This window comes from Lissotriton helveticus, chromosome 2_1 (genome assembly GCF_964261635.1).
Source record: "Lissotriton helveticus chromosome 2_1, aLisHel1.1, whole genome shotgun sequence".
NCBI lineage: Eukaryota > Metazoa > Chordata > Amphibia > Caudata > Salamandridae > Lissotriton > Lissotriton helveticus.
Window position 1 is genome coordinate 48,819,524 of NC_136059.1, and position 25,175 is coordinate 48,844,698.

Sequence of the window (25,175 nt, forward strand, 5' to 3'; positions counted from 1 at the left end):
CCTTGCAGCCACCTTTCAGCTGTGGTAAATAATTAAATAATACCTCTCTTTTTGACTAGACATATATCATAACAGATAGCTCAATAAATAAGAGTCAAGATTCGAGGTAGTAGGAGTTTTGCAGGTTTAATACAGCATAAGGACAGGAACAGGACAACCTGCATAGGAATAGGATGGCAGGGCCCAGCAGCTGCTGGGGCTGGATCTGGGATGAGCGCGCTGACTTTTAATAACAATACATGAGCATATATACATAACGCAAACACATAGCATTACATTGCAGTAGGCGTAGCAGTGGGTGGAGTAGAAGGCGTGACGCGTAGCAGTCGCGAAAGATAAGGGGGAAAATAGGTGTAACTGGGCGTATACATAGACATGTGATGCAAACGTAACAGAATATGTCATGAATAGGGCGGAAACCATGGAGGGGGCTACCTAAGGAGCCGGGACCTCTAACCTGATGGTGCGCGCAAACTAGTAATGACGTATCACTAGGAGAAGCTGGGGGCTATGAACTCTGTGCTAGGAGCAGAGACTGAAGTCTGGAGAGTCAGGGCGACATGTACCTAAACAGTATCTAGTATCTGATGTTTAGAGAACATGTTGATATAAACTAGAAGTCAGGAGGGGAAAGGCTAACTTGATTCTAAGACTGGACCATGCATTATTCTACATGTAGTGCGTGATGAAGAATATTAAATGACCATTAATACAGTATTTCTCTAACGTGGAGACGTGAAGGCTAGACAATGACGGAAACTATTGATGCGGTTCAGTAGCTTAGGAATGCAGAGAAGGAGGACTGAACTGATAACTGGAACTATAACATACTTTTGGCAGACTCAGAGGCTGAGCCAGGCTGGACCGGGCACTGCGAGGCAGGAAGTAAGTGAAGGGTCGAGGATACAGGTGGGGGCTGTATCGCTCCTCAGCGAGGTTTCTGGAGACAGGAGCTGAATCTGGTGTCCAGGCCCTTTTGAGGCCTAGAAACGGGGACTTTATAATAGAATAACGTGCACACTGAGAAACGTGGCAACGTAACTTTACATAGGCCTGATATTCGTAGTATTCACGAGGACTGGAAACTGGCATACTAGAGGTGGACACAACTGTAATTGCGTCATGAATCGAACATGGGGAATGCATATGCATATTTAATCATGCACACATAACATATGATGGATGACACGTAGGGACACAGAACATGGCAAAATTTACTTTTCCACATTCCCTCCTTGTCACTACGTTTCCATCAGGAAACATCAATTTTCATGATACCGTCTATCATTTCATACAGTATCATTTGCTCGTCTCGAATTTTCTTGGAACGGGATTTAGAACGGGGCTTGGGACTAGGAATACAAGAGGTAGCACAAATGCCGCAAATCGCAGGGCCACATTGTATACAGAGGCAGCAGCTGAATATGATCGCTACTGCAATACCTAGGAAGGACAATATTTTCCATCCCCATGCGGAAATTATATTCCAGAACCAACCGGACCATGTCCAGGTGCCTGGATCTTGGTGTATCAGATGGGCAATTTTATGGAGTCTGGTTATAGCTGAATAAACAGACGGCGCGTTATTTGGAATGAAAATGCAGCAACTAGATCCGATGACTCTACAGGCCCCGCCCCTATCGGCCAGTATGACGTCAAGGACGAGACGATTCTGTAAAACGACAAATCTCATGGCAGATTGCTCTTCAGTTAAGTTACCTAGAGCAGAGGCAGTCTCATTTATTACAGCTTCGAGGGTTCTGGTTAACCTACGGATTAGCTTACTATTCTGGATAGGTCCTATAAAGAAAAAGAAACCTCTGTTGAAATCTGTATACTGTTCTAGAGCAGTTTCAGTATAATCGACAATTGGGGACTCCCTTCTATGTCTAATGTGTACTAGATGTGTATTTCTATGATAATCAGGTGGGGCTAGGAAAACAGGTGGCAGTAGGAAGGCAATGTAACAGGTTCCCTCCCAATCGAGGGGCAAACGAACATATGCAGTTTGACCACAAATAAAATAAGAATGACGTGAAGCTTTAAAAATAGATTTCCCACTGTCACTATACTTGACAATAGTAGTACAATCACTGTGTCCTACATGTACAGAACCATAATTTCGGACACATAATTCGCCTTTGACTGGTAATACTGAAATAGCAGGTAAGTCTGGAGTAGTATCAGACTGAACATTCAGGACCATGAAATTCGACGAATAATTACCTAAATTATACACTTCATTTTCTAAATCTAACCCGGTTCTGTGGGGAAGACCTTGCTTGTCTGGAAAACATGTACTGTTAAGAAAAGACATATCTGTTGAGGATGACGTTAACGTGGACCATGCTCCACACGAACCATTATGTGAGAATGGATAAGGAAAAAGTGGCAGAACTCCCTTCGGTGTCTGGAAAGGGGGGAGTCGACCACACACCCAACAATTAGTGGCATTGCTGGTCTGGTGTGAGTAATGTAACATGCGATAAATGAGTTATTTCGCATAGCGAGGCGGTAAGAGAGTTCATGAGGAGGCAGATCACTAAACGTGTGCTCTACTGTAGCATTAGCAGACTTATTTACATGAAGAACTGGGAAATACAGGAAAAATGCATAACTGGTGCAGGAAATCATAAGGCTGAGAAACAATATGAAACATAGAAAAACGATACATCGGATTGAGTTTTGACTAACTCTCTCACTATGGGGGTCTATTTTATACATGTCAGAAACAGTCTAACCGTTTCACCTAGGGGAGGACTTAGACAATCAAACTGACTGACTTATTTTACTAGACCGGAGTTTTAGCTTGTACTCCTGTTGCGGAGTTTTCTCTAACAGGGGAGGGGTTGTAGCAATGTCTTTTGCGGGACAGTCCTTGAGAACAATATTTTGGCAATCCTTCAAATCCTGGGAAATGTTCTTTAAGACGGGTTTCAGTCCATTAAAAAGTTTAATATGAGAAAGGTGCACCCAGCCTTTGCGTCCTTCCAACTTCACGGCTGTACGGGTGGTGAGGAGGACCTGTCGGGGCTCTTTCCAGCGAGGCTCCAGCGGACTTGATCTGTCAAAGTTGCGGACCATTACCATGGATCCTGGAACGATTTCGTGCGGTGCCACCTCGGTATTGTCTGTATATGCGGCGGCAACCTGTGAACGACATGAGTTGAGGGCAGACATCAAGGAAGCTAGGTAATCTGTCAGCATATTACTTGAAACATCGGTAATACTTCGGGGTCTAGGAGTACCCCACATATTTGGGGGGCGGCCGAAAACGACCTCATACGGGGACAGACCTGATCTGGAATGTGCGACCATGCGCATATAAAATAAAGCGACTGGCAGAGCTACTAGCCAGTCCACACCTTTTTCTTTACACACTTTTGCAATACGGATTTTTAGGGTCTGGTTATGTCTCTCTACGAGACCGGCTGCTTCAGGATGGCGTACACAATGAAACTTCCACTGGTACCCTAACAACAGGGAAACATGCTTCATGAGTTCAGATGAGAATGGCTGGCCGTTGTCAGAATATACGACTCTAGGGAGTCCATAACGAGGGAAGAACTCACGAACCAACTGCTTGGCAGTGGTCGCGGCTGTGTAATCTGGGACTGGATATGCTTCTGTCCACCTGGACAAAGCGCATACAACTACAAGGACATACTTGAAACCTCGACATCGCTCCATCTGAATATAATCCATCTGGAGGACTTCAAAAGGGTGGTCAGGGGGCTGGAATCCACCTTGTTCCACCGGGACACTTTTACCTGGATTAAACTGACAACATATCATACAGGTACGGACTTTCTGCTTGGCTGCAGCTCGTAAATGCTTGTTGAACCAAATGTTCTGGATACTGTCTAACATAGCTTTTTCTCCTAAATGTGCTGGACTATGTGCGGTATTAATAATGACTTGAACCATAGAGTCGGGGAGAAACCATGTGGCTCTACCCTTCGTTAACCATCCTTGATCTGTCTGGACCCCTCCTTGTTCGGACCATTTCTTGATTTCATCGGGAGTAGCATGTAACTGTATGTCTATGACATCTTGTGTAGGGTCCTTAACTGTCATACATATAGTCGGATCTGGAGTATGTGTCTGATTAACTGGAATGTCTGGAGTCTGTGCTGTAAGCTTGGCTGTGCGATCTGCTAGATCATTACCTTGAGAAATAATGTCAGTAACTTTCGTATGTGCTTTGCACTTCATGATAGCGATAGATGTCGGTAAGTGTATGGCATCTAACAGAGCTTGAATAAGGAGACCATGCTGAATCTTGGTTCCATGAGAAGTCATGAAACCTCTCTCCTGCCAGAGCACTCCGAAGTCGTGTACAACTCCAAATGCGTAGCGTGAATCTGTGTAAACATTAACTTTCAAGTTCTTGGCGTGTATGCAGGCTTGTGTCAGAGCAACTAGCTCTGCTGCTTGAGCGGACAGGGTATCAATACGGTGTGTTTCAATAACTTCAGTGTCAGTAGTCACTGCATACGCGGCGACTAGTTCTCCTGTACTAGTTCTCATACATGAACCGTCCACATAAAGTGTCAGGTCGGGGTCTGGTAGCGGAATATCTGTCAGATCTTGTCTTGGCTTTGTCGTAATGTTAACTACTTCCACACAGTCATGTGTGGCAGAATTCGAAGTAACTGATGGTAACAGTGTAGCAGGATTCAGGATGTTGCAGCGTCTGATTTCTATGTGTGGCTGGAACAGTGTCAATTCATAACCTGTTAAACGTGCAATTGTCAAGTGTTGAGTTTGTGTTCGGTTTAAAAGAACTTCCACGGAATGTGGAACTTGTACTGTCAAGGAGTGTCCTAAGACTATGGAATCACTTTGTCTGATAGCTAGTGCTGTGGCTGCAACTGACTTGAGGCACGCAGGCAGCGCCTGGGCTACCGGATCTAATGTGCTTGAAAAATAAGCACAGGGCTTGTATTGTCCTGCTTGATCTTGTGTGAGAACAGATAATGCTGTACCTTCGCGTTCAGTAACGAAAAGTGTAAAAGGCTTACTGTAGTTCGGTGTCGCTAGAACTGGAGCTTGGCATAGGGCTTTCTTTAACTCATTGAAACTAAGTGTATGTTCAGATGTCCAAGGGAGGACAGTCGATACGGCTGCCTCCTGTGTCGTTAACTGTATCAGTGGCTTGGCTAGAAATGCATACTGGGGAATCCATTGTCTGCAGTAAGAAGTGAGGCCGATAAAAGCACGTACCTCCTTCTGGGTCTTGGGCTGAGGAAGACTCGCTATTAACTGGATACGGTCTGGTGTCAACTGCCTACCCCTCTTGGACAGTGAGTGTCCTAAGTAGACCACTTGCTGGACACAGAATTGAAGCTTCGAAGGGGACACCTTGTGCCCCATCTCGGCTAGGAAATACAAGACTGTAAGGGATGCTTGCTCGCAAGCACGTTCAGAACGGGCTGTGATCAGTAGATCATCGACATACTGGAGCAGGGCAGTGTCAGTTGGCATGTGAATGTTGTCTAGTTGTCTCTTGAGTGCTTGACTGTAAATACTAGGACTTTCTGTGAAACCTTGAGGAGCTCGTGTAAACATATAGCTCCTTCCATTTAAACAAAATCCGAAAAGAAACTGGCTGTCTGGATGAATAGGAACACTGAAAAATGCGTTCTTGAGGTCTATGACAGTGAAAAACGTGGCTTCGGAATCAATGGCCGTTAATAGGGAAGAGATGTCTGGGACAACTGGGTACTGAGGAATAATACATTTATTAAGCTCTCGTAGGTCAATCACTAATCGATATACTGGGGGTGCATTTGGATCAGTACGTTTCATGACTGGAATGATCGGAGAATTACATACATTGGAGTCAGTTTCTACAACCACTCCTTGAGCAATAAGCTCGTCAATAATTTTGGATAAGGCTGCTACAGCCTCAGGTGGCAATCTGTACTGTCTGATTCGTGGTAACACTACACCTGGCTTGAGAGTCACACGATAGGGTGTGATTTGCATATAACCTACATCAGTTGGACCTTGCGCCCATAAGTGCTGCGGAACATTAGACAGTCTTGAATCAAAATCTCGTAATACATAGTGACCCTTAAAGTCACGTAGGAACAGTCGTATTCCCTCTGGGGAACAGCATATAACTGCACCTAACTCTTTCAGTGTCCTAATGCCTAATAGGTTTTCTGGACATGACTTAGTAAGTAACAGATCAGTAGTGCGGGACAATGGACCTACTTCTAGAGTAACTGGCTTTGAAATCTCATTTACGATAGGTTTTCCTGAAAATCCAAGGGAAATATTTCTTGAGCCTGAGAGCGGAGCCCCTGGAACTTCGGCATGACTAATTGTGGTCCTACTTGCCCCTGTATCAATCAGAAACTTTCTGTCTTTCCCTAATACTTGACTGTGAACATAGGGACCTTCTTGATCTACAGGTATCTCGATGAGAGGCAAGCCTACCTCCCTCTCCAGGCTGTTTCATGAATACTGCTGGTACTCTGGATACTCAGACTGTGCATACTGGTACATCTGCGATGTAACATGCTGTGTGGCAGCAATAGGCTGCGGTGCGGTAACTGTCTGTGGTGCATTCTGTGACTGAGGAATCTGTGAAACTTGTTCTGGTCTAGGCGGACGTGGTCTTTCTTTAGTCTTACCAGTAGCTATGTTGTGTTTCAGAACTGCACACTCATTTATAAAATGACCTGGCTGTTTACAATAATTGCAGTTCCCTTTAACGGGAGCTGCAGGATGACTGGCTTGATTCGGACCCCTCTTCTGACTGTCTTGAGGAACAGATTGTGCAACTAGTACTTTCATTTTCGTGTCTTTCATACGTTTTCTTTCGTGTTCTTGCTCTTCCCTGATTCTATTCTGGTGGTATTGAAGCATTTGCAACATCTGGGACGGGGTATTAGCTTGCCAGGTACTTTCGACTTTCAAAACTCGATTTTTAATTGGTGGACTTGAATTCTCGACTAATTTAGTAACAAAAAGGTGAGGGTATGACTCACTACTTGTCTTGAGGCCACTGTTAATACTAAAACATTTTTCAAATCTAGAATAAAAATCACTAATATCTTCGTCTTGCTTCTGTTTACAGGCTGAGATTGCATCCCAGTCTTCTTTTCTAGTTGTCAATAATCTGGGTAAAACTTGTATTAATAATTCCGGTAATTCTTTACATTTATCTCCAAGACCGGTACCTGGTACTCGTGCCTTGTCTTCAGCTTCTAGAACTGCCCAATCGATCTTTTTCTCTCCCACCTCCCATTCTTTTTCCTTGAGCTTTTCATACACCCCTGCGGGCAGCAGAACCTTTAACATTTTAATTATATCTGGATATGTGTATTCTCCCATACGGAGCATGTCTTTTAATTCTCTATGGAACCCTGCTGGATCTTTGTCATGACAGGGAATTAATTTCTTCATCTCGAGGAGTTCCATCTTTGTTATTGGAGTGTAAACAAACACTCGTTCTAGTTCGCCACCCGTTCCTTTAACTGGGTGGACTTCTCGTAACGGATTCTGTCTCTCCATGTAAAATGGTTTACTTTCTGGGGGTGAGACATGAACAAAATGCGGGTTCAGAAACGTTCTATATTTGTGACGCTGTTCTAGAATGACACTAATTAAATCGGTACCTAGACCTTTCCATCTATACTGGAGTAACTCGTTCAGGACATCATGTAACGGGCCTGGATCAGAGTGCTGACCCTCATACAATGTAATGAGGTGCTGAATCATATACATACCCGCCAGTCGTTGTTCGGCTGGGGGCATTTTCAGAAACATTTGTGCCACTATTTCGTCTGGAAAAGTGGTAGAATCAGTAATCCATCGGACTGCTGATCGGGCTAGTTCTTGTTCATGCATGGTACTTAACTGACTGTAACCGATTCGTGATTTCAGAATGTGATCGGTAGCTTGAAACACTTGTTCTAGAGAACCTTGTTCTGGTGCTGGAGAATGGAAAATAGACTTGTGTTCTAGGCGTAAATGGCGATCTGGAAATCTAGATTTTCCTACATACGCTATTCTGGCGGGATTCTCGTCCTCTACCTCTTCAGTATCAGAGTTACTTTCTTTCTCGCTTACTTGTGCTGCTTTACGTTGTTCGTGTAACTTTATTATTTCTCTACGGATTTTCTTGTACATACTCTCCATAGCACCGACGGTCTTGTGCTTACCCTCGGCTATATTATCACTCCACCTTGTCAGGATTTTCATTTCGGCTTGATCTTTAGACGGGTAATCTTGTTCTCTTATTAGACAATTGATCAGAAACTTTAATATCATGAGCTGGATCTCGGCTTTCCTTTGAGACATGGCCTCGTTAATGCTTTCTGGATCATCCCCTGTACGGATGAAACGATATATTCTGTCTAGATCTTCTTTCATATTCGGTAAGGTGACTAGATACTCGGCCACCTTTCTTACGCGGAATGAATATAAAACCATATTATCCTCGCCTGGGACTGGATCATAACCGCATTCGGCAAGGGATTTTCTTATTTCTGCTACAGTCTGATGTCTAGGCGTACGCTGTGACGCTTGTGCATGTAACTCGGCTGTCGTTAAACGCTTGTGTGGCGGCGGGGTTTGAGGAGTACCTCCCCCTGCGGCCCCTAAACTAGAGTCGTCTACTGAGGCTCTTCGTCCTGGCAGAGTGGGAAATGGAAATGCAGGCTGGACTTGTATGGCGGGCTGGACCAGGGGTACCGTAACAGGTACTCCGGTGTCTGGAGAAGCGGGAAGTGCCTGATTTACAGGGACTGGCGGAGCGCGAACAGGATTTGCATATTCTGGGACTATGTCGTCCAAATAGGACGAAATAAAAATATCAGCTGCGGTCTGTTTGTGACGTAGCTTGGTCGGAACTAATGGTGGCGGGAAATTACTGGATGCCTCTGGGGTCGCTTTTGGCAAGCCCTCGGCAAGGAGAGGATACATACCCCTAATAAGGGCATGCCTCTGTCTGTCTGACTGTTCGGCTTTGACTTGTTCACCAATCTCGATTAGTTCTTTTTCTTGTGCTCGTTCTAAGGATTCTCTACTTAATTCTGACTTTCTGATTTCCTTTTCAGTTCTTTTATGAGCTTCTTTGCGCCATAACTCGATGGCATCTTTCTGTGACTGTCTGGCTTTCTTTTTCCATAATGCTTCTTCTACTCGCATGATGCACTCGGCATCCCATGTACCCGATACGGGCCATCTATACTTTTCTTCTAACTGTTTGGTATACTCTACCCATAAATCTAGATACAATATGGCGCTTATGCCATGCTTCTGATACATAAAGTGACCTGGGCTGTCCCTCGGCGGAACAGGAACTGCTTCTTCTAACAAACCCTTTCTAGTTTTTAGCTGACGTAATCTCGAAAAGAGAGACATTGTAAACTTGAATCGGAACACAATACAATACACGAGGAACAATAACAATTGGGAGAACAATTCAGGCATACCACGACATTGGAAATACATTGAACAACATCATAACATAACAATTCGGACAGAATATTACCTGGAATACTGAAAACAGAAACACAAGAATTTCTCGAGAACGGAACAGACTAGAGTTACTGGATGCACTGCTGAAACAGTACGGAACATACCGGTCCCATAAAGGGACGCATCAAGACCCGTATCCACCTAGGTGAACACTTCGTTTGTGAGTCTGTGTACCACCAACCCACGGACCAGAGTCAATTTAGATTGACCCTGTCTAGATACTACCCCAGTAATGGTACTCACCGGGCAGCAAGAACGGAAGGCCTCGGATCGGACTGAACTGCTACGACGACGGACGACGAACTTCGGACTTCTGTTACGGGTGGGCCTCCGGATACCTCGGACCTTGAACTCTCCGCTTGGGCTCTGGTCGGGACTCGCCGCGTTCCTCCACCGTCTCGTTTGGATGCTGGACCGCCTCCTCCGTCTCCTCCGTGGGCCTGAGGGATACTTGAAGCAGAAATATCTGCCGGTGCGCAGAAGAGTTCCGTCACGACTGCAGAGGGTCAGGGGGTCGGCGTGGCTTCACCGACGCGTGGGGAAAGGGCAAGTCCCTGTTTGGGCGCCATTATGTGGTAAATAAATAAATAATACCTCTCTTTTTGACTAGACATATATCATAACAGATAGCTCAATAAATAAGAGTCAAGATTCGAGGTAGTAGGAGTTTTGCAGGTTTAATACAGCATAAGGACAGGAACAGGACAACCTGCATAGGAATAGGATGGCAGGGCCCAGCAGCTGCTGGGGCTGGATCTGGGATGAGCGCGCTGACTTTTAATAACAATACATGAGCATATATACATAACGCAAACACATAGCATTACATTGCAGTAGGCGTAGCAGTGGGTGGAGCAGAAGGCGTGACGCGTAGCAGTCGCGAAAGATAAGGGGGAAAATAGGTGTAACTGGGCGTATACATAGACATGTGATGCAAACGTAACAGAATATGTCATGAATAGGGCGGAAACCATGGAGGGGGCTACCTAAGGAGCCGGGACCTCTAACCTGATGGTGCGCGCAAACTAGTAATGACGTATCACTAGGAGAAGCTAGGGGCTATGAACTCTGTGCTAGGAGCAGAGACTGAAGTCTGGAGAGTCAGGGCGACATGTACCTAAACAGTATCTAGTATCTGATGTTTAGAGAACATGTTGATATAAACTAGAAGTCAGGAGGGGAAAGGCTAACTTGATTCTAAGACTGGACCATGCATTATTCTACATGTAGTGCGTGATGAAGAATATTAAATGACCATTAATACAGTATTTCTCTAACGTGGAGACGTGAAGGCTAGACAATGACGGAAACTATTGATGCGGTTCAGTAGCTTAGGAATGCAGAGAAGGAGGACTGAACTGATAACTGGAACTATAACATACTTTTGGCAGACTCAGAGGCTGAGCCAGGCTGGACCGGGCACTGCGAGGCAGGAAGTAAGTGAAGGGTCGAGGATACAGGTGGGGGCTGTATCGCTCCTCAGCGAGGTTTCTGGAGACAGGAGCTGAATCTGGTGTCCAGGCCCTTTTGAGGCCTAGAAACGGGGACTTTATAATAGAATAACGTGCACACTGAGAAACGTGGCAACGTAGCTTTACATAGGCCTGATATTCGTAGTATTCACGAGGACTGGAAACTGGCATACTAGAGGTGGACACAACTGTAATTGCGTCATGAATCGAACATGGGGAATGCATATGCATATTTAATCATGCACACATAACATATGATGGATGACACGTAGGGACACAGAACATGGCAAAATTTACTTTTCCACACAGCTTCTAAACCATGCTGCCATCTCCCGTCAGACTTACACCTATCCTCTGTGTACATGCCTATGCATACAGGAACAAAAGCACTCTTAAACAAGCACATGCACGAGGAAGGGGCCCGGTGATGGAACCCAGGGGTCTGCATGGAGGATGACGCAGGGTGAGGGACACAGGGGACACCTCAAGTGTATGGGGGTGTCTGACTCTTCGATTTTCAAGAAAAGAGCCCCAAACTCTTCAAATGTTTGCAGTTTGTCATTTAGCTGATATATAAGGCGCTCAAACCTTGACATGTCACACGTTGTCCAACCGGGCCTGTAACGAGGGAGCTAGAGTCGATTTCCAGAGTCGCAGAATTGCCCCTTAAGCCCACCTAGGGCAGTGGAGAGCCATCTATTAACACCCCCTCCTCTCCTGCCCCCACCCAGGGAGCATTTTTCTTATCTCCCTCTCCCCTCTTGATGGCTGTGTTGTTCTTTTTTCACCCCTTTACGTTGTGAAGAAGCATTTGTTGCCTAATAGCTCACTTCCAGTCTCTGCTCTTGTAGATTTATACTCAGCTGTGGTTGGCACGCCTCACTTTTTGTGGGTTCTCGCTGGAGGCTGGGTCTGCGGGTGGATAATGGGTTGACATTTTAGCTGGTTAGTTTAGTCGCCCTGCGTGGCCGGGGCGATTTGACTGTATTCTTTTTAATGTACCACTCTTGTTACAGTAATGGAAGAACTCAGTATAGAATTGAAGCATCACACATACACACACACACACACACACACACACACATGATTCTACCATGGCCCAGTGGCAGGTGGCACGGATGGGTGGTGGCTGGTGGCTGGGTAGGGGTTGAGGGAGGTCAATGGGGTGAGGGGGTTAAGGGGGTTACAAATATAAAAATAAACTAACCTGATCGCCGTGTCTCTCCTCGTTGTTCCTCCTCGTCTTTCCTCTACTAGGGCCGGAAGCAGGAGGCACCCAGGTTCCTCTGGCCAATCACAATACTGCAATGCAGCGTTGTGGTTGGACACGGCACTCAGCCATGGGCTGGAGGAGTGTTTAGGGGGGACCCCAAAATCATCACATCTCTCATTGCCTGATACTTTTTGTCGTGCCCCGACGAGGGCACTAGGACCCTGGGGACACAGGGTGGGGGACAGGGGACACCGGACACCACATCCGGTCAGGGGTGGGGACGAGAGGGCAGACTGGACCTGGACCTTGGGGCAAGAGGTCGTGTAGACATCGCGCTGGGCCCAGCATGTAACTCAATAATAAAGTTACCTTATGAAACAGTATCGTGTCCTGCGTGTGTTCCTGGGCCGGGGAACACGACAACTGGCGACGAAGTTGGGATCGCAGCCCATCGGCATGCAGAAATAAATCGCGATTCAAGCCATCTCGGGTAGAAGTGTTCACATGGGGGGCCAAAAGACCAGTGACAAACATGGGAAAATTCAAGGAGGAACTGATGTACAAAGATCAAAGATTAACAGACGAAATACACGTACTAAAAGGAGATATCCCAGCGCCATGCTTACTAAGCAATGTCACAGCACAAATAATGGGCCTGATGAATATGACATACAACATGTCAGAAAAGAAAAACATTTTGAAAGAATACCCGAAGCTAACACAAGGACTGCGAAAGCTAAAAGGACGACAGATAACGCTGCACATCGACGAAACAGTAAGGCCAGTTGCACAGCACCACAGAAGAGTGCCCATACACCTGCAGCCACAGGTAGAAGAAGAAATTGAAGCGCTACTAAAGCAAGACATAATAGAGCCAGCGGAAGGACCGACACCGTGGGTATCACCCATCGTGGCTGTCCCAAAGAAAGAGACATCCAAGATAAGAACATGTGTGGACATGAGGATCCCAAACAAAGCAATTGAACGAGAACGACATCCTGGACCACATCTAGACGACATGATTAGCTGTCTCACAGGCACAAGGCGTTTTTCAAAACTGGATTTATGCAAGGGATACCACCAACTGGAACTGGACCCTCAATCACGGTACATCACGACATTCTCCACTCACCTAGGCCTATTCAGGTACAAGCGTCTGAGTTTTGGGATCTCATCAGCCGCAGAAATATTTCAAGAAACGATCCACCAAGTCATCAGACCAGTAAAGAACAGTTTAAACTATAGTGACGACATCCTCGTGTTCGGCAAATCAGACGAAGAACATGACAAAGCACTAAGAGAGGTGTGCTCGCATTTAGAAGAAGCAGGTCTGACACTCAATGAAGAGAAATGCGAGCTAGGGCGAAATGAACTGGTTTTCTTTGGCCACATCTTTTCCAAGAGGGGAATGCGGCCGGATCACAGCAAGGTGGAAACACTAGAAAAGGCAAAGAAACCAACAGACGTGGCGGAAGTGAGGTCATTCCTTGGGTTAGCAAGTTATTGCTCACGATATATCAAAGACTTTGCCACTGTAAGCGCGCCACTAAGAGAGTTGACAAAACAAGGACGGAGTTTCTTGTGGACCAACAAGTGCGACAAAGGGTTCGAGGAAATAAGAAAGGTCGTGACAACAGTGGACAACCTGGCCTATTTCGATCCAAAGCTGTACACGGAGTTAACAGTGGATGCGAGTCCTGTCGGACTAGGAGCAATTCTGGCACAGCATCAGCTGGGGAGAGACTCCCCAAGAGACATCGTGGCATATGGAAGCAAGAGTCTGACGTTGAAAAGGGATATTCCCAACCGGAAAAAGAGAGTCTGTCAGTGGTGTGGGCCTGCGAACATTACCACATGTTCATATATGGAAAGCCTTTTACAGTTATAACAGACCACCAGGCACTGATAACAATTTATGGCAACTCGAATGCAAAGATACCACCAAGGATAGAAAGGTTGGGAATCAGGCTCATGGACTACAATTTCAAGATAATCCACAAGCCAGGAAAAGAGCACAACCCAGCAGATTACGTGTCGCGACATCCTCTGCCACAAAGGTCACAAGCGACAACAATGGCAGAAGAGTATCTCAATTTCGCATTGAAGCTCAGCACACCTGCAACAATAACACTAGACGAACTGGAACATGAGACAAAGAAGGACAATACCATGCAAGAGACAATGAAGATCACCAAAGAGCAGAGATGGAGACACGTAAACGGCAACAGCAGCGTGGAAAGAGGAGTAGACAAAGAGGAACTGCTGGTGTTCAAAAGGATAAACGAAGAACTATCAGAGTGTGGAAATGGAATAATAATGAGAGGCACCAGGATAGTAATGCCCCGGACACTGAGAAGAATAACGGTGGAAATGGCACACGAATCACACAGGGGAATGGTGGCCACCAAGAAAATGCTGCGGGAAAAGGTGTGGTTCCCAGGACTAGACAGCATGGTGGAAGAAACAGTGATGCACTGCCATGTCTGTCAAATAACAGGACATTCCTCAAAACCGGAATCACTACAAATGTCCCCACTGCCAAAAGCGGTGTGGACGGAGTTGGCAGCAGATTTCTACGGCCCCCTGGAAACAGGAAGCTACCTGTTAGTGATAATAGATGAATACTCAAGGTTCTCCATAGTGAGCCCAGTATCGTCAACATCAGCAAATGCGACATTGCCCGTACTAGATGACATTTTTGCAGCCTGGGGTTCACCACAAACTCTCAAGACAGACAATGGCCCACCATTCTCAGGTGAGGAGTTCAAGAGATTCATGGCCTACCTGGGAATAAACCACAGACGAATAACACCATTGTGGCCGCAAGCAAACGGAATGGCCGAGCGGTTCATGGGAACAATCAAGAAGGCGATACAGAGAGCAAAGCTGACACAAATATCAACAGGACAAGCTCTATGTCAAGTATTACGAGACTATCGAAATACCCCTCACAGCTCCATAGGAAGATGCCCGGCAGAGTTAGTACTGGGGCGCTCGAGCAGAACAAGACTGCCACAAATAAAAGAAGTAGAAAAAAAAGAAAACAAAGATGTCTCTGAAAGAGACAAGGAACAGAAAGCGAAGATGAAGGCTTACGCAGCTCAAAGAAGGCATGCAACAACCACCAAAATAAAAGAAGGAGACACAGTACTTGTGAAACAGCGACGGGTGAGAAAGTCAGACAGCGCTTTCTCAAAAGATCCTTTGAAAGTGACGGAAGTAAAGGGGCCAATGGTCACAGCATCAGCCGGCCAGTACAACATTAAACGAAACAGCTCCCACTTCAGGGAACTGAAAACCAAAGAAGAGGAAATGCCGAAGCAAGAACTGAAGGGACAAACATCACAAGCAGTCACCAACGGACGTCAGAGAACAGCGACCATGGAGAGAATGCAAAAAGACAAAAAGACTGATCGAGGAGAAGTGAAGAGACTGAGATGTGGACACCGACACTTCAGAAGAGTGGAGTTTCTCTTTCTCTCTCTCTCTATCTCTCTCTCTCTCTCTCTCTCTCTCTCCATCATCTCTCTCTCTTTCTTCTGTTCTTTTCTTTCCTTCTCAATGCAATGAAATGTTTTGTTCACAACACGGGGGGAGATGTCGTGCCCCGACGAGGGCACTAGGCCCCTGGGGACACAGGGTGGGGGTCAGGGGACACTGGACACCACATCCGGTCAGGGGTGGGGACGAGAGGGCAGACTGGACCTGGACCTTGGGGCAAGAGGTCGTGTAGACATGGCACTGCGCCCAGCATGTAACTCAATATTAAAGTTACCTTATGAAACAGCATCGTGTCCTGCGTGTGTTCCTGGACCGGGGAACACGACACTTTTCATTTCCAAAGTTCACTTTTATGAATTGGTTATATGCTTTTTAGCATCTAAAGTTGCTTTATCAGAGCATTAGTGGGTGCAGTTTAATAGCTGATTCCGTGGTTTTAATGGAATGAGTAGTTAACTCTAGTAGCGGAGCGGAGTTCATTGCACAAGGTTAGCTGAGACCAATAGTTAACTTGTGGATCAGAAAGGTATGTTAGGAGATTGTTAATAAAGGTTATCTTTCTGCCCTACCTTTCCATATCAACCATTTCCATCCTATGTTAAATAAAAAAAGCAAATGTAATAGATTCTCTCCCTGAACTTTACCATTCACGCCTGAGACTTGTCTGTTCTTTATGTTGAACAAACCTCTGGCTTCTGTTGTGAGTAGAATGGTTTGCATAGGTGGGCTGTGTTATAAGGTGTTGTCTAGAACAAACATTTCTGTAACAAACAACAGAGAGCTCTCTTTCTAACTTGAGTGATCTTCTGACAAGACATGACACCCTCATACTGGGGTCACGCGCATACTGAAGGTTAACACCAAATGCAGTGAGGTTATACAGTTAGAACAATGTAACACTAATGGATGTCTTTGACTATGGGCAGGGCCACTGGAATTATGTGAATGTGAGGCGATTTTGGCACAATTATACATTTGTCACATTTGCCACATAATTCATCATCTGCTGCATAATCTACAGATTTTAACAAAAAGACGGTGCAAAAGTTAATAAAAATGCAACAACGTGTTACTGCGCAGTGGAGGGCACTTTGGAATGCTTCACTGTCCACCTTTCTGTTGTTTATTGCTATATTTGGGTGTTAAACTGGTACTAATGAGGTGCACCCAATGCCCAGGTAGTGTAAAGAAGTGTAAAAAGTACAAAATAATGTAGGAATACTACCAAGAAAGGGCTGCATTATGCCTTATACTTTGGCTGCTCTTGTCACATAATTTACTCAATCTTGCCGCATAATTTCGACCTCCCCTGCCGCATTACTCCTATGGCGCTGACTATGGATGATTTGATGTCTGGCATGTCAAGACACACATGTCTAAGATGAATTGGTTTGTGTCTGCAGCGCATTAACTGCTGTTGGCAATACTGGGGATGTGAGCACACAATTCTGGGGGATTAGAATTGTTAATGTAAACTCTTGCAAAATTACTTTCTCCAGGTGTGTCATACTACACCTGCGTATCTATGCCCACTTCAGAAGGTGGATGAGGAGGGACCAAACATGCCATACCCCACACATATAGATGTGATGCTCCATCACAGAGAGAGAGGAATACAAGGGGGCGACTCTGACTTGAGTGGGTTGCCTGTTGCCTCAGTTACACCCCCCACGTGCAGCGAAATCCCCACTCCCATGCATGAGAGAAGCCAGGCTCGAGATGATCAAGAATGGGTTAGTACACAAGTGCTCCAGGAATCTGTGGCGGGAGAGAATGACCTCATCTCCGGCGTTGTTACAGCTGTGACGGATCCAGTTCTTAGGATTTTCAGCTGGAACATCACGGGAATTGATAGGAAGCTGGAGTTGCCCGAGTGGAATGCCCTTGTGGAGGGATACTCCATTTGTATATTCCAGGAGACATGGGCCATGGAGCCCTGTCACAAGGTGGGCTATTCGTCGCACTTTGTTCCCGCTGTTATGTCTCAGGCAGGGAGGGGGCGCCCCTTGGGGGGGCCTCCTCATTTGGGTTGCAGTCTCTCTGGATTGCAGGGTGGAGGAACATCCCACAAATTCTCCTGACATCCTCAACATTATGTTGAAGGATTCTCGGGGTCGCCTTCTCTTAGACATCTTCAATGTCTATGCTAGAGGTACTAGGGGGGAGTACAATCGGCCACCATTACGCTTCTGGAAGATCTGCTAAGACAACGGCCAAGGAACTCGAGCACTATGGTGGCGGGTGACTTAAACTGTACGTTCGAGCCCCTGGGCCTCGACGATACGTTAGGAATGGAGGAGGAGGATGCGAGAAGGGGAATTCCGGCCCTGGCTCTGCCCCCCATAAAGAAGTGGACGCAAGTGGCGCTACAGATTAATGCACTAAATCTGGAATTTGATCTGAGGACGGTAAATGGGAGGTCCAAATCTGACCTGCAGGGTGCACATACATACAATAGGCCCAATCATACATCGAGAATAGATTATATTCTTCTCGATGTATGTCTATGGAGCACACTGAGCGACATGAAGATCATTGAGAGTATTGATAGCGATCATAATCTCCTGTCTCTCGGTCTGTCTCCAGGGTGGTTAAGGGACAAGGTCAGGTATCAACAACCCTTGTTGGCACCTAATACCCAGAGGTTTAATGTATCTTACTGTGGGAGGCGGTTAAAATGGCCCAGGATCGCCTTGTCCAGCGAGAAACTTTCTACCATAGGGGCCCTGCTGGCTGAGGCTCAGAGCAATTTGAGTCTATTGCCTAGCGTACCTAAGGAGGTCACGCAGGTTTTTGGTGCCCTAATTGGGGCACTGGGCAAACTCTTTGTTTCACCCAGTGGCGCCCGGGGTATGTCCAACAGGAAAGATCCCTGGACAAAACAGGGTTGGTATACAACTAAATGCAGGTCCCAGAAAAAGGCCCTGATAGAGGCTGTTAAATCTAAGTCCCCAATAGCTGTTAGAACAGCCAGGAAGGACTACTCTCTGACCATAAAGGCGGCGAAAAAGGAGTGGGAGGAGAAGTTCTGGGAAGATCTTTTGGCTGCAAGTAAGGGGAAGGATGTAAGGGGCTTCTGGAGTTTGATTAGGAACAAGAATAGGCCAGACGGGTCGCTGGTCACTTGTAACATCCCCGCCCAGCTCTGGTACACTCACTTTGAGGCCCTGTATTCTCATCCTGAAGGGACTCTTAGCGATTCCTTTTCCTTGGAGAACGACACAATGGTCAGCGACATGGATGACTTCACTGAGAGGGAGGTGGAGGCTGTAATTAAGTCCCTGGTCCCCCTAAAGGCTGCGGGGCCGGACGGGATACCCGGTGATTTGCTCCATGCCAATCCAAAGGCATGGGGTAAATTGGTCACCACGTTATTAAACGCAATCATGAGGGGCGCACTGGTACCTGATTCCTGGAAGGGGGCGGAGGTTGTCCCGATTTTCAAAACGGGGTGTCGGGACAACCCCGCCAACTACAGGCCAATCAGCCTAATTGACTCTTCCCAAAAGGTGGCAGGGAAGGCGATCTTGGGGAGGGTCCTTCAGTGGGCTGAGGAGCACAAGATATTGTCAGACTTTCAGGCGGGCTTTCGCTCAGGCACGGGGACGATAGAACAAGCATTCAGGCTGACCCTCCTGTACTGGAAGGTGGTGGTTCTGGGCAAGGGCAGTCTTTACTTGGCCTTCATTGACCTGAAGACTGCCTTTGACCTAGTACCAAGGGAGGAACTATGGAGGGTTTTGCAGGGGCTGGGATTACCCGCCTAAATCCTGTCGCTTCTTATTAAACTCCACTCAGATAACTATGCACAGGTGCGGTGGGGTAAGAATGGGGAGAAAACCAACAGAATCCCAGTGCAAAGGGGTGTCCGCCAGGGTTGTGTGCTGGCTCCCACACTATTTTCATTATATGTGAACGGTGTGGTTGAGCATCTGCTCAAGGAACCTGCAGATGCTCCGTCCCTGTCGGGCACCCGGATCCCCACCCTGCTCTTTGCTGACGACACCTTGCTCATTGCTAAAACACCGCAAGGCCTCCAAAAGCTCCTCACCCGCTTCCAGGAGTTCTGTTCCCTAAGGGCCTTATAATTAACGTGGATAAGACCAAATTCCTGACTATGAACCTGCCCAAAAAGCTAGGGCCACCTCCGATTTTAAACACCGTTCCGCTGGAGAGGGTCCTTGAGTTTGACTACTTGGGGATTCGCCTCAGCAACTCCATGAGTTGGACCCCACACATCCACAAGATGTTGCTTAATCACAAAAGGGTGACTGGTGCCATTCTCAGGGAACATCGTTCTTCCCCCAAGCATTGTATCTCCCCAGCTATAGATATTTACAAAGCCAGAGGGGTTGCAGCGGCTTTGTATGGGGCAGAGCTGTGGGGTTCCACAAACCTGGAGGTATTAGGCAAGGCAGAAAATAAATTTCTGAAAGAGCTCTTGGCACTCCCTTCAAGCACACCCTCAGTCCCAGTGCTTCTTGACTTGGGTTGCAAATCAATCATGGACCAGGCGCGACTGCGGCCTCTGCTTTTGTGGGCCTGTCTGTGGAGGGTCCCGGAGCTGGCCTCCTACGCAGCTGGTCTGTCTGAGGTAATTGCAATGGAGGGATGGCACCGAATCAAATGGCTAAGGGACATTAAGAGCCTTCTGGTGGAGCTGGGTTTGGAAGATTGCTGGGCTACTCGATCCGCCCCTCCGAAAGCCACCCTGAAGAAGATATATTGGGACTGGGTAGCCACCAAACTCATTCGCAATCCTCGTCACTGCAACTCGACAGCAGCATTTCTGAGAATTAAAGACGTAGTTGCCTATGAGCCCTACTTGGACTTAATCTCCATTCCCCTGGACAGGGCTCTTTATTTCAAACTCAGAGTGGGCACCTTACCTTTGGCCGATTTGGTGTCCAGGTGGAGATCTTCCACCTCCCAGCCCTCAGCATTCTGCGCGGTGTGTCTGACACGGGTTGAGATGGTGGCACACTTCTTTTTTTAATGTCCTGACTACCGTGCCCCAAGGAAACGCTGGTTACTACCTCTATGCAGGCTCCTTGGCACAAGACAGCATCTGGTGGCCCCTCCGCATTTTATTGACCGATACATCCCCTCCCATTGTCTGTGCTGTCTCCAAATTTTTAAAATGGGCTTGGATGATCCGAGTAAAAAGGCTTTCCTTTTCAATTTAATCCTATTTTAACTATTTATTGTATTTTTTATCTGAATGTTTTATGAATTATAACTGACTATCATTATAAGCCTTGGAATTGTATTTTGTAATGCATCACTTTTAAGATATTTACTTATCGAAATAAAGCTTTTACAAAACATACAAGGGTCGACACTTGATATACAACACATGCTTCTCTGATGTTGCTTCAAAAGGTGGCCACAGAGTATGAGAGAAAGAGGGATGTCTGCACACGTCATACCACATGTGTGCATCTGTGATACTCCGTAAGAGTGTGAGATAAGAAAAGGAGGTTCCACATTGGTCATACCACACACGTATAACATGTAACTCTGATGCCCATTCAGAAGGAGGGTCGAGAAAGTGATGAGAGGGAGGGTTCATACAAGTCATACCACATAAGGGTACCTGTGATTTACAGAGAGAGAGGGAGTAAGAGAAGGGTTCACACATGTCATACCACACAAGTGTACCTGTGATTCGCAGAGAGTGAGAGAGTAAGAGAAGGGTTTACACATCATACCACACAAGTGTATCTGTGAGTCACAGAGAGTGAGAGAACGAGAGAAGGGCTTACACGTCATGCCACACACGTGTAGCTCTGCTGCTCCATCAGAGAATGAGAGAAAAAGTGGAGGGTCTACACATGTCATACCACACATGTGTACCTGTGGTTCTCAGAGAGAGAGTCAGAGGAGGGTTTTCAAATGTCATACTATACCTTACCTGTATAGCTCTGATGCTCTTTCAGAAGGTGGCCACAAAAGCACTTTGACTCATCCCCCAGCCGGAAGCAGTCCCAGTTGTAGTCTGGACATCTCCATCCCACATAGATCCCTGCCGGTTCGGAAGAGGACAACATGGTGGGGTCATGACGAGGAAACTTCAGAGGAGAGCATAGCTAGGTTATTCCAGCACAAATATGGCACCCTGTGGCATATCGCAAAAGTATGTCCCCCGCAGAATGAAGTGCAGTACCACACAACATGGCTCTGAAGTGCAGTACCGCACAGCATGACTCTGAAGTAAAGTACCACACAGCATGACTCTGAATTTGCAGTACCAAACAACATGGCGTTGAAGTGTAGTACCACGCAACATGGCTCTGAAGTGCAGTATCACACATCATGTCTCTGAAGTGCAGTATCACACAACATGACTCTGAAGTGCAGTACCACACCACATGGCACTGAAGAGCAATACCACACAACATGGTTTGAAGAACAGTACCACACAACATGGCTCAGAAGTGCAGTACCAAACTGTATGGTATTAAAGTGCAGTCCCAAGCAACATGGCACTGAAGTGCAGTACCATACACCAAAGCACAGAAGTGCAGTACCACACAAACTGACACTGAAGTGCAGTACCACACAACATGACACGGAAGTTCACTCCACACACCATGGCTCAGAAGTGCAATATCACACAACATGGCACTGAAGTGCAGTACAGCATACCATGCTCTTAAGTGCAGTGCCACATACCCTACTCTGAAGTGCAGTACCGCATACCATGTCACTGATGGGCAGTACCACACACCATGGCACTGAAGTGAGGGACCACACAACATGAAACTGAAGTGCAGTACCACACACCATTGTACTGAAGTGCAATAACACAACTTGACCCTGAAGTGCAGTACCACAGTTCATGGCACTGAAGTGCAGTGCCACACAACACACGACTGAAGTGTAGTACGACACAACATGACACTGAAGTGGAGTACCACACAAAATGGCACTGAAACACCATAAAACACAACATGGCACTGAAGTGCAGTACCACACAATGTGGCACTGAAGTGCAGTACCACACAAAGTGGCTCTGAAGTGCAGTACCACAGCATATGGCACTGACGTGCAGTCCCACACAACATGGCACTGAAGTGCAGTGCCATAAAAAATTACTCTGAAGTGCAGTACCACACACAATTACTCAGAAGTGCAAAACCACACAATATGGCTCAGAAGTGCAGTACCACACAACATGGCTCTGAAGTGCAGTCACACACAACATGGCACTGAAGTGCAGTACCACACTACATGACACTGAAGTGCACTACCACACACCATGGCTCAGAAGTGCAATACCACACAACATGGCACTGAAGTGAAGTACAGCATACAATGCTCTTAAGTGCAATACCACATACCCTGCTCTGAAGTGCAGTACCACATACCATGTCACTGATGTGCAGTACCAGACACCGTGGCACTGAAGTAAGGGACCACACAACATGAGACTGAAGTGCAGTACCACAGTACATGGCACTGAAATGCAGTGCCACACAAAACAAGACTGAAGTGTATTACGACACAACATGACACTGAAGTGGAGTACCACACAACATGGCACTGAAATGCCTTAAAACACAGCATGGCACTGAAGTGCAGTACCACACAAAATTGCACTGATGTGCAATGCCACACTACATGGCATTGAATTGGAGAACCAGACAACATGGCACTGAATTGCAGTACCACACAACGTGGCACTGAAGTTCCACCGTGATTTGTTTCACACCGACTGGATGTATTTTATTAACACACAGGATAATGCACCTGTAGCCGTGGTTAGTACACACCTCATACAGTCATTTCATTTTTGCTTTGTTTGAATTTTTTACAGGAACATACCCCCTGATGAAGGGCAGGGACATGCCTGAAATGCATTGGGGATATCTTTAACCTGTTTAGAAGTTTACCATTAGGGTACATGGTTTATTTTCTCACACAAGTGATGTGAATAATCACAACCTCAAGAGAAAAATGTACTTTGAAGAAAAATAAAATCTCATTTGAAGCCACAGTTGATTTTTTTGATTGAATGACCAAACTTGGAATTCCATTTGGAATCCGGCAGTGCACCCAAGGGACGCTTTCCCTATGGGATAGCGCAACTGTTTTCATGTTTACATACGTCCAGGATCAGAGGACTATACCTTGCTGCACCCCAACCAACCCCAAAATTCCTGTTACAAAGCCCCACCAAACAAAGAGTAACTCACAGAGTGCATGATCCAAGGCCTGCAACACCCATTGGGCTCACGGGGCTTCCGCCCCCCCCCCCCGTCGTGTGTGTCAGCCCGGCCGGACACAGCTTTGCGGGCTAGCGAGCATTTCATTGCAGCCGCACCCGAGTACTTAACAGGTCTTTAAAAGACCATTTACGTGTAAATTAGGCTTTTATTGTGTGTTCGCCCCTTCTTACATCCACTCTGTCTATGTTTGGAAGAATTAGCCCTCCCCAAAATATTTTTTAGACCCCCCCCCCCCGAAATTTGGCTCTAGTTGCCCGCCTGCATGATCCAGACCCATTTACTACACTGTTGTGCAGTACCACACAACAAGGTTACTGAAGAGCAGTGCCACACAACATGGCACTGAAGTGCAGTCCCACACCAACATGCCGCAGAAGTGCAGGACCACATAACATGGCACTGTAGTGCAGAACCACCCAACAAGGTTACTGAAGAGCAGTACCACACAGCATTTTTTTCCAATCAGAAAAACCATTACTGTTCAACAGTAAGCAGACACATATTGCTGCTATTCTATTCAGGAGTCTTGAGACTAAATAATTCAGAAGGAAGGTTGTAGCTACATCTGAACCCAAGCGGAAACAATCCTAGAGGAAACCGACAATGCTCACAGTAGCACAAGGTAAAGGCTGAACTCCCTTAGACTAACACCTCGAGGGGACGAAATCTAAGGCTGTGTTTGCACTATCATTTTGCAAATATGTTTGGACTGTTGAACAGCAACCACAGCCTCAGCAGAAAGGCCAGTTGTGATATTTGTTGCCTTTCAGCTTTCAAACTGCCAACCTCATGCTGGACAAGGAGAGAGGCGACATCCAGGCCTGCCAAGTGTCTCGCATCAGGCGTGACACTAGCGCATTTCAGTGTGGTAATCCGCATTATCGCACTGAAATGCATTGTCACGCATATCGTTGTGTATCAGCTGTCACTAAAATCTCTGATAAAACGGAGTCTGTGGAAGCGCGCCACCGGTGGGTTCCCCGTGCTGCTGCAGCATGCTTGGGCTCGCAGCTGAGCTAAGTTTGCTGGCAGCGCTCACTCAACTGCTATACTGTATCTTGTGCTTCCAATCCGTGTGGTTCTCACTACTACTAGCATGACGCCAGTGGAAGGAGACGTCATATCCTGCTGCCAGAGCGAGTGCGGGGAGTTTATTTAGTCAGCTAGAAGGCAGCTCGGCTGGCTAGTTTGTGGTGCAAATATTCATGGCACCGGCCGAGGCACTCACAGCCCTGTTTCTGCACCTCGCACCACCGACCG

General features: G+C 46.6%; 1 protein-coding gene across 4 annotated transcripts in view; it reads right to left on the reverse strand.

Annotated features, from left to right (window-relative positions):
* Nucleotides 1-25,175, reverse strand: part of FAM221B (family with sequence similarity 221 member B) — a 139,721-nt gene that overhangs the window by 83,201 nt on the left and 31,345 nt on the right. For all 4 annotated transcript variants that reach the window (XR_013607231.1, XR_013607230.1, XM_078677174.1 and 1 more), the window contains exon 3: nt 21,599-21,709. Coding sequence is in view for 2 of the 4 variants with exons in the window: in XM_078677174.1 (XP_078533300.1) it covers nt 21,599-21,709 (111 nt within the window). In the remaining 2 variants the exon portion in view is untranslated. The remainder of the gene's footprint in view (nt 1-21,598; nt 21,710-25,175) is intronic.